The sequence below is a fragment of the Megascapheus bottae genome, chromosome 24 (assembly GCF_031878675.1).
Source record: "Megascapheus bottae isolate mThoBot1 chromosome 24, mThoBot2.hap1, whole genome shotgun sequence".
NCBI lineage: Eukaryota > Metazoa > Chordata > Mammalia > Rodentia > Geomyidae > Megascapheus > Megascapheus bottae.
Window position 1 is genome coordinate 200,267 of NC_143532.1, and position 13,504 is coordinate 213,770.

Genomic DNA, 13,504 nt, shown 5'->3' on the forward strand with positions numbered 1-13,504 from the left:
CGCTGGGTGGGGCTGGCGTGTGGCGTCCGCGCGCTGCGGCTCTCCGGAACTTCCGGTCGGTTACCAGTGGCGTCAAAAAAGACTCGGGAGATGCCAGACGAGTTCTCGCGAGAGCTGAGAGCTCCTGAGCCGCGGGGCTGGAGCCGTGCGCCTTTCCGGTGGTGCCGAGTGGGCGGGCGCCCCTGACTCAGCCCTGACTCGGGCCGCCGCGCAGGCCGGAGCGTGCTGCTGGCTCCGGGCTGTGGCGGAGGGCCTGCGCGGGCGCGGTGCCCAGGCCTTCACCCTAGCCCCTCGGGAGCCTGAAATCTGAAGGCCGGGGCCGCAGAGCCTGTGAGACGCGTGATCGCCAGTCAACCGTGGAAAACGCCACAAAAGTGCTAGAGCACAAGCTTGAGGGGACAGCATGCGCGACTAACGAAAAGGAAAACCGGAAATGGTACTGCGGCTCAAGCCACGGAGCTCTAGATGCAGCAGGCCCCGAGTTAAGACCTAGGACTGGCAAAAAAAAAAAATCTCAACTTCTCCTGCCCAGCCTGCTCAAACCCAATCCTCAGATCTCAGCCTCCTGAATAGTTTTATTGCCACCAGCACATGGTTTCCTTCATCCTTTCTTTTGCCAGTGCTGTCCCTTAGCTTTTTTTTCTCTTTTCTTGGCCTAGTGGTACAGTATTTTGCCTAGCATGCATGAAGACCTGGATTCAATTCCTCAGGACCACACACATAGAAAAAAAGTCAGCAGTGGTGCTGAGGCTCAAGTGGTAGAGTGTAAGCCTTGAGGAAAAAGCCCAAGGACAGTGCTCAGGCCCTGGGTTCAAACCCCAAGGACTGGAGGGAAAAAATCGTGGATTTTCGTGCCTGAGCTGGCTTTGAACCGTGATCCTCAGGTCGAGGCCTCTTGAGTAGCTTACAGGCATGAACCACCAGTGCCTGGCTGTCCCTTAGCTTTTTTACTCAAGGATGGCACTCTACTTGAGTGACACTTCCACTTCCGGATTTTTGCTGGTTAATTGGAGATGAGTCTCATAGCTTTCCTGGCAGCCTTCTAAGTACTTAGGATCACAGGTGTGAGCTAACAGTGCCTTGCTGAACCTTAGCTTTATTCTGTTAGGTGGTATGACAGAACCAATTTTCTGGGTACATGTGTGTAATCGGATGATTATCAGAGCCCCTACCTGCAGCTTCTAATGTGAACCCCAAGGAAAGCAATCTACATCGAGAACAGGACTTAGTCTGGGAAATGAGACAAAGGATCTCTGATGTTAGCAGTAGATGCAGCTATAGCAAGTGACAGTAATGTGAATTATTGCTCTGTATGTAGCCCTGACCAATATAACCAGGGCTGAGGAGTTGGTAGAGAAAGTGACCAAGAGCTCTGTAACAGATGTTGTCCTGAACACCATGTCCTGGAATGCCCATCCAGGTGGAGGTGCCAAGGAGGCCAATCCTGGTCCCACAGGAGAGAAAGCCATGGCAGAGCCCAGCTTCCCCTTGGAAGAACATACAACTGCCTTCATTGAATCTTCAGTGCCCACCCCAGAGGGTAGATCAACTTTATTAGGCCAATTCCACAGCTGCTCTTCCCTGTCCTGGGGGACCACCTGGTATGAGTTCGTGGGACTGACCAGTGGGGTGTGAGCAAGAACAGCACCAGCATGAAGTGGGCCTAGAGGGGCAGCATGTGTGGGTTCCAACAAGGGACAGGGCGCAAGCTTGGCCTTGGGCTTTCCAGATGGAATTGTGAAGTGCCTGGAATGCCTTCCTAATGAATCTCACCCACGTAATGGCTTCCTTGATACCTCTGCTGCCTAAGCACCCTAAGCGACAGCAGGGGCAGATCAAGTACTCTGGTCCACCTGGGAACCAGGTGTCCTATCCCAGTGTGGATATCCAACCATAGAGAGGAGGCAACTGTGCATTTACTTCTGGTGTGGAAACTAACCAGGGCCCAGTCAGGGAAGCTGTGCCGGTTGCCTCAGGATCTAGCATCCCCTGCCCTCCTCCTGAGATCTCTATGCCCTCCAAGGAGTCCTGAGAAGAGGAAGAAAGGGAGGGTGCTGGGGTAGGCCTGGCCTCTGACACCTAGGCCTGGGAGATAATGTATATAAATATATAGGCCAGGTGTATATGGTATATAAATGTATCTATATATGTATATATGTACATGCACAGCCCAGGACAGTGGGCAGACAGCTGTGCCCCAGGGCCTGGAGCGTGGCCATCTTGGGAAGTCACTTGAGGTCAAGAGTCCTGGTATTGGGGATATAGAGAGACTGGGTCTGGCGGCTGCGGCGAGGTGTGGCATTGATGACATCCACACTTTTGCGGCTGGAGTGTATCACCTCGGACACGAAGCTGGTACAGTCGCTGCAGACATCCTTCAGGATACAGCCATGGGTATAGATGTGGGGGAACTCCTCTTCTACGCTCCGCCACTGTGGCCCTTGAAGGGATCTGGGTAGTTCAGGAGAAGACCATCAGGACGAGAGCCCACCAAGGCCGTGATTACCCACAGACCCTGCCCTTCTCCAACTCTAGAACCTCAACATCCATCATTTTTCCATCCATATCTACCTTCTATAATCTCTCCCCTTCTTTATCCACAGGGATCTGAGGAATGAGCAAGTCTGGCAAAGGGCATCCCAGCAAAATCTCTTCTACCAGAACTTAGGTCCTGGTCTTTAACCACCCACTTCAATTACATATTGCTCTACTTCCCAGAGCCCTGAGTTACATCCCCAAAATACCTGAGTTGTATCCTCAAACATCTGGAATTTCCATTTCTTTGGTGGCCCCTCACAAACAGTACCCACGTCCCAGCTTCCCACTGCTATCAATGCCTAGCCACCACCTGAAACCAGCAAAAAGGCAAAGGGACACACTGGAAAGCATCTCTCTTCTGTGTTGGCGTGGCTTTGGTAGTTGACATCCTCTGAGGACTCTCAAAGCCCAATGTGTAGACGGGTATGTGTGCATACTTCTTGGAAGGCATCTTCATCTGCAACACAGGGAGCTGTGGCAAGGCATCTTGGGATCGTCTGGCCATATCTCATCCTCCCCACCCTGACCAATTTGCCAGTCCAAGTAGCCCAGAGACTAGAAATTGCTTCTACATGCATCTGTGGAGCCAGCATGGTCCTCCTCCATGTTGAATCCAAGGTATTTTTTAAAAAATTGGATAGGGACTTCTTAGGTGTTGACCTGCACATAACCAATAGTTATACTAATGAGGAGGGAATGTTCCAAGGTCACTGGGATATCCGTTTTCTTTATTTCTTTCAAAGGATATCTTAAAGGGTTTGAGCTAGGTGCCAGTGGCTCAGGCTATAATCCTAGTTACTCAGAAGGCTGAGATCTGAGAAATGTGATTCAAAGTCAGCCCAGGCAGAAAAGTCCGTGGAACTCTTTTCTCCAATTAACCAGCAAAAAGCTCAATGTAGAAGTGTGGCTCAAGTGGTATAGCCTTGAGCAAAAAGGTTCAGGGACAGTACCTAGGCACTGAGTTCAAGCACTCCTATTGGCACAAAAACAAACAAACCAAAAACCAGCAATGGCAGAAGTCTAAAGTACATTCTTGTGTCAGAACAGAGGCATGATGGACAACACATAAGCAAAACGGGCCAGGAGTTTAGCCTAGTGGTAGAGTGCTTGCCTAGCATGCATGAAGACCCGGGCTCAATTCCTCAGTACCACATACATAGAAAAAAGCTGGAAGTGGTGCTGAGGCTCGAGTGGTAGAGCTCTAGCCTAGAGAAAGTTCAAGGACAGTGCTAAGGCCCTGAGCTCAAGCCCAGGATTGGCAAAAAAAAAAAAAAAAAAGTTTACCTTTGTGCACACATTCACTTAAGCATGTGTATAATATAGAGCCTTGGTCAAACTAGTGTCAGAGGAACTCTGAAGTTTGTGTGTGTGTATGTGTGTGTGCAATGCTTCTCAAAACAGATTATTCACATGGAATATTTGAAAATCTGGGGGTTTGTTTTTTGTTCAAGATAGGTTCTCATCCTACAGTGCACATCGGCCTTAGCTTGTAACCCTGGGTGGCCTGGGCATCAAAATCTACTTGAGCCCAAGGGATTACCACCATGCCCAGCTTTCAAAACATGTTTTTAAAAGATTAACATATAGGGCTGGGAGTTTGGCCTAGTGGTAGAGTGCTTGCCTTGCATGCACCAGGGCCTGGGTTCGATTCCTTGGTACCACATACATACAAAAATGCTGGAGGTGGTGATGAGGCTCAAATGGTAGAGTGTTAGCCTTGAGAAAGTCCAAAGTCCAAGGACAGTGCTCAGGCCCTGAGCCCAAGCTGAGGACTGGCAAAAAAAAAAGATTTACATATAGCCGGGCATGGTGGCTCATGCCTATAATCCTAGCTACAAAAGGACCTGAGACTCTTATCTCCAATTAACCTTTAGAAAATGGGAAGTGGGGCTTGGCTCAAGGGTAGGGCAGTAGCCTTGAGCTGAAGAGCTCTGGGACAGTGCCCAGGCTGAGTTCAAACCCATGACCCACCAAAAAAAAAAAAATTACCTATAAGGGAAGGTTATTTTTGTTGTTGTTGTTTTGTTTTGTTTTGTTTTGTTTCCCCAGTCGTGGGGCCTGAACTCAGAGCCTGAGCAATATCCTTGGGCTTTCCTCAAGGCTAGAGCTCTACCACTTGAGCCACAGCACCACTTCCGGCTTTTCTGTGTATGTGGTACCAAGGAATCCAACCCAGATCTTTGTGCATGCTAGGCAAGCACTCTACCAGTAGACCAAATTCCTGGCCTTATAAGGGAAGTTTTTAATTACTACTTATTGTACAGGAGACAGGATATGTTTCTTTGACTATTTTCCCCTACTTTAATCATATTATACTAAAATAAATTCTTGCTAAAACTTAAAAAAATATAGAGAGCTGGGCATGGTGGCTCACTCGTATAATCCTAGCTACTCAGGAGGCTGGCCAAGGTCTGAGGATCATAGCTCAAAGTCCATGAGATTTTTTTTTTTAATCGGTCATGAGAATAAGCATGGTGGCTCATGCCTGTAATCCTTGCTACTCAGGAGGCTGAGATCTGAGGATCAAGGTTCAACGCCAGCTTGGGCAAAAAAGGACCTGAGACTCATGTCCAATTAATCTCAAGAAAATGGAAAGTGGACTGTGGCTCAGGGGTAGGGTGGTAGCCTTGAGTTGAAGAGCTCAGGAACAATGCTCAGGCCAAGTTCAAGCCCCGTGACCCATTTAAAAAAAAAATCGGTCATGGGGCTTGAACTCAGGACCTGGGCTGGCTATCCCTGAGCTTGTTCATTCAAGGCTAGTGCTCTACCACTTCAGCTCTTACATGAGCTTTTTTTTTTTTTTTTTTTTTTTGCCAGTCCTGGGCTTGAGCTCAGGGCCTGAGCAGTGTCCTTAGACTTTCTCAAGGCTAGAGCTCTACCACTTGAGCCTCAGCACCACTTCCGGCTTTTTTCTATGTATGTGGTACCAAGGAATTGAACCCGGGTCTTCATGCTTGCTAGGCAAGCACTTTAACCACTAGGCCAAACTCCCGGCCCTTACCTGAGCTTTTTAACTCAAGCCTGGACTTCCCACCTAGGATGGCTTTGAACTGTAATCCTCCTGAATAGTTAGGATTATAGGCATAAGCCATTGGTGTCAGGCTTTAATTTTCTTTCTTTCTCTCTTTCTCTTTCTTTTGTTTTTCTTCTTCCTTCCTTCTTCCTATTGCTAGTCCTGGGGCTTGAACTCAGAGCCTGGGCACTGTCCTTGAGCTTTCTCAAGCTAGTGGTCTACCACTTGAACCAGTACCAGTTCCAGCTTATCTGTGTATGTGGTTCCAAGGACTTGGACCCAGGGCTTCATACATGCTAGGTGAGCACTCTACCAGTAAGCCACACTCCAGGTCCTTGAGTTTTTTTTTTTTTTAAGTCTTACATTGGGCACGGTGGGACACACCTATGATCCTAGTACCCAAGAGGCTAAGACAAGAGGACGTAATTTCAGGGAAGACCCTGTCTCAAAATTCAGAGGCAGATGCAAGAGGGTTCTAAATTCCAGGCCAACATGGGCCATACTTATAAGTTCAAAACCAGACTGGGTCACCCTTTCTCAGAAACAAACACAAAAGAAGCCAGACAAAGAAAAACTTGCAATCTTGTAAAGTTTAGGCTTTCTCTATGTTCCCTATTCTTCCTGGAGGAAGAAAACAGATGAAGCACGTCATAAGGTAGGTTTCTGACACCTCTAACAGGAGATAGTATGGCACCAATCTCTTGAGACACAGAAGACCTCTCCCCCCCAAGATCCTCACCTTTACGCTACAGGAAGTGCAGATGGCTCTAGAAGGGAATGGAGGGAGAATATTAATGGTGATGGTATCCAAGAAGTTAACAATAGTCTCTCTTTGGCCTTGTGTCCCACCTTACATAGCCAGACCAGCTATCTTTGATTTCAGTCTAGTTCTTCACTATTTTTTTTTTGCCAGTCCTGGGCTTGAGCTCAGGGCCTGAGCACTGTCCTTGAACTTCCTCAAGGCTAGAGCTCTACCACTTGAGCCTCAGCACCACTTCTGGCTTTTTTCTATGTATGTGGTACTGAAAAATCGAATCCGGTATTTGTGCATGCTAGGCAAGCACTCTACCACTAGGCCAAGCTCCCGGCCCTATTTCAATTATTTTAATGTACTCTAGAACCTTTTTCCTCAGCTCCTACCCATTCACTTCTACCTTCAGTTCTCTTAGGAACACCTGGCCTGAAGTTTTCTCATGCCTTCCACTCTGTTGTATACCTGGTGGTTCATGCCTATAATCCTAGCTACTCAGGAGGCTGACATCTGAGAATCACAGTTTGAAGTCAGCCAGAGCAGGAAAATCCACAAGAATCTTATCCCCAATTACCCACCCAAAAAGTCAGAAGTAGAGATGTGGCTTAAGTGGTAGAGCAGTAGCCTTGAGTGAAAAAGCCAAGAGTGAAGCCCTGAGTTCAAGCCTCAGTACTGGGGCATGCGCTCTCTCTCTCTCTCTCTCTCTCTCTCTCTCTCTCTCTCTCTCTCTCTCTCTCTCTCTCTCTCTCTCTCTCTCTCTGTCTCTTTCTCTCGGACAGACACACAGACACATTCACGAATAATTTGGCAGGGAGGGGAATATAAGGTAGGTAAGTGGGAGAAAATGAAGGATGGGTGAAGGATAGGGTAACATTGTTTAAAAACAAATGTAGGCGAGGGGGCCAGGAGTTTAGCCTACGGTACAGTGCTTGCCTAGCATGCACGAAGACCTGGGTTCCATTCCTCAGTACCACATACATGGAAAAAAAAGCCAGAAATGGTGCTGTGGCTCAAGTGGTAAAGTTCTAGCCTTGAGAAAGCCCAAGGACAGTGCCCAGGCCCTGATTTCAAGGCCCAGGACTGAAAAAAAAAAAAAAAGAAAAAACAAACAAAAAAACAAAAAAAAAACAAATGTAGTTGGGCATGAGTGGCTCTATAAACCTAGCTACTCAGGAGGCTGAGTTCTGAGGATCACAGTTCAAAGCCAGCATGGGCACCAAAGTCCATGAGACTCTTATCTCCAATTAACCACTAGAAAACTGGAAGTTGTGCTGTGGCTCAAGTGGTAATGCAATAGTCCTGAGCAGAAGAGCTTAGGGACATTGCCCAGGCCCAGAGTTCAAGCTCCACTTAGGAATATGAAAGTTAATGGTGGTGCTCAAACTGGATATCTCATTTGAGGCCTCTCTGCCTAGATGGGGCCTCAAAATATCCTAAGAACACTAGGAAGAAAAGGGGGGTGGGAGTTTGGCCTAGTGGTAGAGTGCTTGCCTATCATGTATGAAGAGTATGAAGACCCGGGTTTGATACCTTGGTACCACATACATAGAAAAAGCTGAAAGTGGTGTTATGGCTCAAGTGGTAGAGCTCTAGCTTTGAGAAAGCCCAAGGACAGTGGTCAGGCCCTGAGTTCAAGCCCCAGGACTGGCAAAAATAAAAAAAAAGGAAAGAAAAGGAAAAAAAAGAACAAAAGGAGAGGAAAGACAAATGAAGGAAAGAGAAAAGGATGAAAAGAAAGAAGATATAATATAGCTGGGCACTTGTGGCTCACACCTGCAATCCTAGCTACACAGGAGACTGAGATCTGAGGATTGAATCCAACCCAGGCAGGAAAGTCCACAAGACTCTTACCTCCAATTACCTAGAAAAAAAAAGCTGGAAGTGGAGCTATGGCTCAAGTGGTAGAGCACCAATCTTGAAGGAAAAAGCTAAAGCCCAAGCCTTGAGTTCAAACCCTAGGACAAGCATGCATGCGCATACATGTGCACGTGCGAGTGCGTGCACACACACACAGTGTACACCAAAAAAATTACCTTCTGAGTCACACTCACCACATCTCAAGGACTCAACAGCCATAGAAATGGCGATGGTGCACAGGTAGTTGTGCTCAGGTCAACCTGGATAGAGACCTCCCACTCCTTGCTCCTTGTTAGTTAAAAAGCATGTTTAGAGAGGTTGGGAGTTTGGCCTAGTGGTAGAGAGCTTGCCTAGCATGCACAAAGACAAGGGTTCAATTCCTTGGTACCACATGCATAGAAAAAGCCAAAAGTGGTGCTGTGGCTCAAGTGGTAGAGCTCTAGCCTTGAGAAAGCCCAAAGACAGTCTCAGGCCCTGAGTTCAAGGCCAGGACTGGCAAAAAAAATGTTTAGAAAAGGCTCACCTCTTGCAGAAGAGACATGAGGGTGGCCAAGAGAAAAGAGGGAACTTGGCCCGGCAGCAGCAACAAATCTGTAAGTAAAGACTTTATTAGAACAAGCACCTAAGACCTGGCTTTACCCACCCTTACCAGTCCTGACCAAGGGCTGGTGAGAGAGGAGGAGGTTCAGGGACCTCACCTTCCCCCTTTTCAGGCTGCTGAAGAGCTCCTTGTCCTGGACAAATTTCTCCATCTCAGCCTTCACCAGAACACGTCGCACATCTACCATCTCCTCCACAGTCAGGGCCAGGCTCTCCACAGGATGGCTGAACTCCTGGTGGGCAGGGTCCTGCTTGCTCAACCACAAGGACAAGGCTTTTCAGGCAGGGGTTACCCACAAGATTCTCTACTTCCAGGGCCAGGAGTTTGGCCTAGTGGTAGAGGGCTTGCCTAGCATACAAGAAGACCAGGGTTTGACTCCTTGGTACCACATATGTAGAAAAAGCTAGAGTACTGTGGCTCAAGTGGTATAGCTTTAGCCTTGAGAAAGCCCAAGGACAGTACTCAAGCCCTGAGTTCAAGCTCTAGAACTGGAAAAATTAAAAAAAATGAACTGAAAAAACTGAGGACCTTGAGCACAGAGTCTCAAGGATAGTGCCCAGTGCTCAGACCTTGAGTTCAAGACCCAGGACCAGCATACACACATGAAAATCAAAACTGTACCAGCCCAGAGTTCAAACCCCATGACCAAAAAAAATTCTCTACTTCCTTGGGGACCCCAAATTTCCCTGTCCTTGGTCTAAACATCTGGAAACTTCCTAAAGCTCATGAATCAGTTCTCCCACACCTAGGAGTCAGCTGTAATCCCCATTTCTTTGAGAAGGAGCTTGCTGCTGCAGCAGGTTCCCCACACCTGCAGGTTGAGGAGCCTGCCCAGTCCTCACTTTCCAAGCCTTCCTTCTTTAACACCCTAATTTGATATGGATCATCAATACCAGCCAGGGTCTGACCTTTACCATTGAGTTCTCTCTACTGCTCCTGATCTATGAAGAGCTCCAAGGTCCCCTCTACCCATCTGACTTTGTCCTAACTGGCATACCAAATGGTCCCTTGCTAGGCTGTTCTACTTTTTTTTGACGGTTCTGGGGCTTGAACTTGGGGCCTGGGAACTGTTCCTGAGCTTCTTTTTCCTCAAGGCTAACACACTACCAACTGAGCCACAGCACCACTTATAGCTTTTTCTGTGTATGTGGTACTGATGAATTGAATCCAAGGCTTTATGCCTGCTCAGCAAGCACTCTACCACTAAGCCATATTCCCAGCTCTAGGCTGTTAAACTTTTTTTTTTTTTTGGTCAGTCATGGGTCTTGAACTCTGGATCTGGGCACTGTCTCTCAGCATTTCAGCTCAAGGCTACCACCCTACCCAAGCTGTTCAACTTTTGACAAGATCAATGAACCTCCTATAGGTGGCAGCAAAGACCAGCTTTCCTAGAATATGTTGGCTTGACCTTGGCTTCTGAGGACAAAGCCAGACCTAGCCACACCCAAGAGAACTGAAACAGTCTTTCCTTCAAGCAGGTGTCCTGCCCTAAAGAAAAACAAAGATAGTGCTGATGAGGCCTGTGGGGGTAACTTTAACTCACCAACCATAGGTATCTGGTATCTGGCTCAGAAGCCTTGGGTCTGTTCGCTGAGCTCAGACTGCTGAGTGGTGGGCAGATGGGGTCGGGCGGGGACTGGACACTCACAGCACAAGAAACTGTAGATAGATCACAGGCCCATGAGAATAACTTGGCAGGAGTCAACTGTGGGGGATGGCTGAGGGAACAATCTAAAAGGTCAGAAATGTGTTACCCATCTGGGGACCTGTGCTGGGGATGCAGGACCACGTAAGGGGTCTATATTTGAGAATGCTATGACTCAAGACAAGCCAGCATTGCAAGCTCAAGTCTCAACAGGGCTCTTGAGCACACACTACAGACACACCACATAATAGGAAGGCCTGCCTCTAGCCCAGGTGCCTGTGCTCAGAAGGCAGGAGGAGAAAATGAAGGGACTCTTGGAGTCACTTAAAGTTTAGGTCTTGCCTGTGACCTCTTAAAATTGGAAAGTGAATCCTTACTAAATGGGTTGTCCTAAGATGGGGCAGAAAGTTGCAAAGCTGTTCAGGGTGATCTCGGGCAGACAAGAAACACTAGCCGTGCCTGGTGGGCTGCCAGATGCCAGTATCCTGTTTACTGTTATAGAGGTCAGTCCCTCCACAGTAGTACTAACCCAACCCTGTGTGGCTGTAGGTCTCAGTTTCTCTATTCTTCTATACTCTACAGCAGGAAAAGAGCTTGCGGGAAATGGTGGATGAGGACAGATAAATTGGGAGTATGCCACAAGAACCCATCCAGTACACGATGGACTTCTGGTTCCCTTCACTCACAGTAAGACTTAAGGGCCTGGATATACTCTTTCTTCATCCCAGTATGGTAGCCATTATCACCAGGCAATAAAATCATGGGAATTTAAATTCTTTCTAAAATACTTTGCAGTGAATGAAGATTTTTTTAACAAAAAGTTATCAAGTGTAAAGAAAGTAAGGGACGCCTCTATGCACTAGTGAAGAACTGAGAAGGCACAGACTCCTGCGGCCAAGGTGCTTATTTTCTCAGAAATGGGACTGAGACCAACACACAGTACCAGAGATAGTTCTGAGGGGAAGGACAGGCAGAGGAGAAGAGGTGGCACTTGCCCTGGTCTCGGGTGCTTGATCTCCAGGTGTTCATGCTGCCTGCTCGTGGCCGGGATGGCTCTGTCCCTTGCGTGGGCTGAGTGGCTGATTTTAAGCCAGATACCACCTCACACCGGAGCTGGGCCAGGTCATGCTCCGAAAAAGAGCGATCTCGCTTCAGTGTCACTTCCCCACATGGAGACTCTTCCTCCTGCAGGCATGTCAAACACATTGGTCACTGTCACAGCACCTCTTGCCCACTCCTAAACCAAGGTAGTAGACCCAGGGAAGCAACTGAGATCCTGGGCTTTCCTCCACCCACTGACTGGTACTCTCGACTTCTGGACAGTTCATTAAAGTACTTCAGTATTCAAACCCCTCCCAAGAGCCTTCTAGAGCATTCTGGGAAAGACTGCCTACAGACGAGGCTAGGCGTGCGTGAGATGGCCAGCATTGAAGCTATGCCTCCTAGTATGGAGAGAGAACAGAGTTGAGGACAGGCCCTTACTCTAGCCACCTGGAGGTGGTCCAGCTTTCAATCGGAAGACAATGGGTCATTTTAATTACCAGCTTTGTTTGTTTCAGGAAAGGTATCCCAAGACTATTGTCTAGTACCTCAAGGACACTTCTGCACCTAGCTGCCCCATATGCTTAAACTCTAGCTTTCAGCCCTGGAAAGGAGGTGTTCTCTCAGCTAATTGCTGTGTCTCTGCTCCCTGGTTCTGCTCAGCCCTTCTCACTTCCCTACCCTCTTCCTGTGTAGTCTCTGCAGGAATCTCCATGAGCACTGACCTCAGATGTGATCATCTCTTCCATCTCTGCTAAGGTGGGGGCTTTGAGCAGGACTCTGGGCCTTGGACGATGGCTGCTGCTCCCGGCATCCATGACAGACAGGTTGATGCAGGATGTGGATTTGACATCTCCAGAGCAGGCATTGAGGATGCAAGGCAGAGAGCCAAATCCTGGAGGCAGACAGCCAATACAGGACAGTTTGTGAGGAAGGGGATGTTAGGGGAGGAACAGGCAGCTTCATGTACACTATTAGCTTAATTCTCTGCTTTCTAGAGGGTTACTTCTATTCATAAGCCTCTTTTCTTTGGCTTGGGAAGTAGTATCCCCAAACCACTGCTCCATGACACTTCTATACCAGAATGTGATATCAGTCATTTAACAAATGAGAAAGTGAAGCCTAAAAAGTGGAACTACCTAGCTTACCAGAAACGCAGTGGAAGGAGAGACAGAGTTTGTTCCCCCAGCCTTCCCAAACTTTTGGTGCTTTTCCTGGGCTTGAACTCAGGACCTGGGCTCTGTACTGAAGACCTTAGATTCTTTCTCTCAAGGCTAGTGCTCTACTACTTAAACCACAACTCCACTTTGATTTTAGTGGTAAATTTGAGACAAGAGTTTCATGGGCTTTCCTGCCCCAGCTAGCTTCATCTGCAATCTTCATAACTTAGCCTCCTAAGTAGCCAGGATTATAGGAGTAAGTAAGCCATTGCCACCTGGAGTCTTTTTTCTTTAACAAATATATTGGGTTGTTTTTGTTTTGTTTTGTTTTGTTTTGGCAAGTCCTGGGCTTGAGCTCAGGAACTGAGCACTACTTCTGGCTTTTTTTTTCTACATATGTGGTATTGAGAAATCAAACTGGGGTCTTCTTGCATGCTAGGCAAGCACTCTATCACTAGGCCAAATTTCTGGCTCCATTATTTTTTTTAAGTTTTAGCAAGGGTTTATTTTAGTGTAAAAGGACTAAAGTAGGGAGAAATAGAAAAAGGGAAAGATTTCCTACTCTCCATGCAAGGAAATGGGAGTTAAAGGCTAATTAATGCCTAGGCCAAGTACAGTGGCTCATGCTTATAATTCTAGCTACTCAGGAGGCTGATATCTATCTAAGGATCATGATTCAAAGCCAGCCCGGGCACTTCACAGTCCCTGAGACTCTTACCTCCAATTAATCACCAGGAAACCAGAAGTGGTGCTGTGGTTCCAGGGATAGGGCAGTAGCCTTGAGCTGAAGTGCTCAGGGACAACGCCCAGACCCTGAGTTCAAGTCCCCTGATGGACCAAAAAAACAAAAAAGACTAATGCCCATTTTTAGGGTTTTTGTTGTTGTTGCTGCTTTATT

At 47.6% G+C, this 13,504-nt stretch overlaps 1 protein-coding gene across 1 annotated transcript in view; it reads right to left on the reverse strand.

Annotated features, from left to right (window-relative positions):
- Positions 1–2,214: 2,214 nt before the first annotated feature.
- The window catches only part of Spire2 (spire type actin nucleation factor 2), a 30,941-nt gene continuing 19,651 nt past the window's right edge, over positions 2,215–13,504 (reverse strand). The window contains exons 8-15 of the mRNA XM_090357081.1: positions 12,172–12,341; positions 11,401–11,590; positions 10,304–10,419; positions 8,858–9,010; positions 8,683–8,750; positions 6,291–6,318; positions 2,880–2,995; positions 2,215–2,451 (exon numbers count right to left, since the gene is read on the reverse strand). Coding sequence (XP_090213207.1) covers positions 2,229–2,451; positions 2,880–2,995; positions 6,291–6,318; positions 8,683–8,750; positions 8,858–9,010; positions 10,304–10,419; positions 11,401–11,590; positions 12,172–12,341 — 1,064 coding nt within the window. The 3' untranslated portion in view covers positions 2,215–2,228. The remainder of the gene's footprint in view (positions 2,452–2,879; positions 2,996–6,290; positions 6,319–8,682; positions 8,751–8,857; positions 9,011–10,303; positions 10,420–11,400; positions 11,591–12,171; positions 12,342–13,504) is intronic.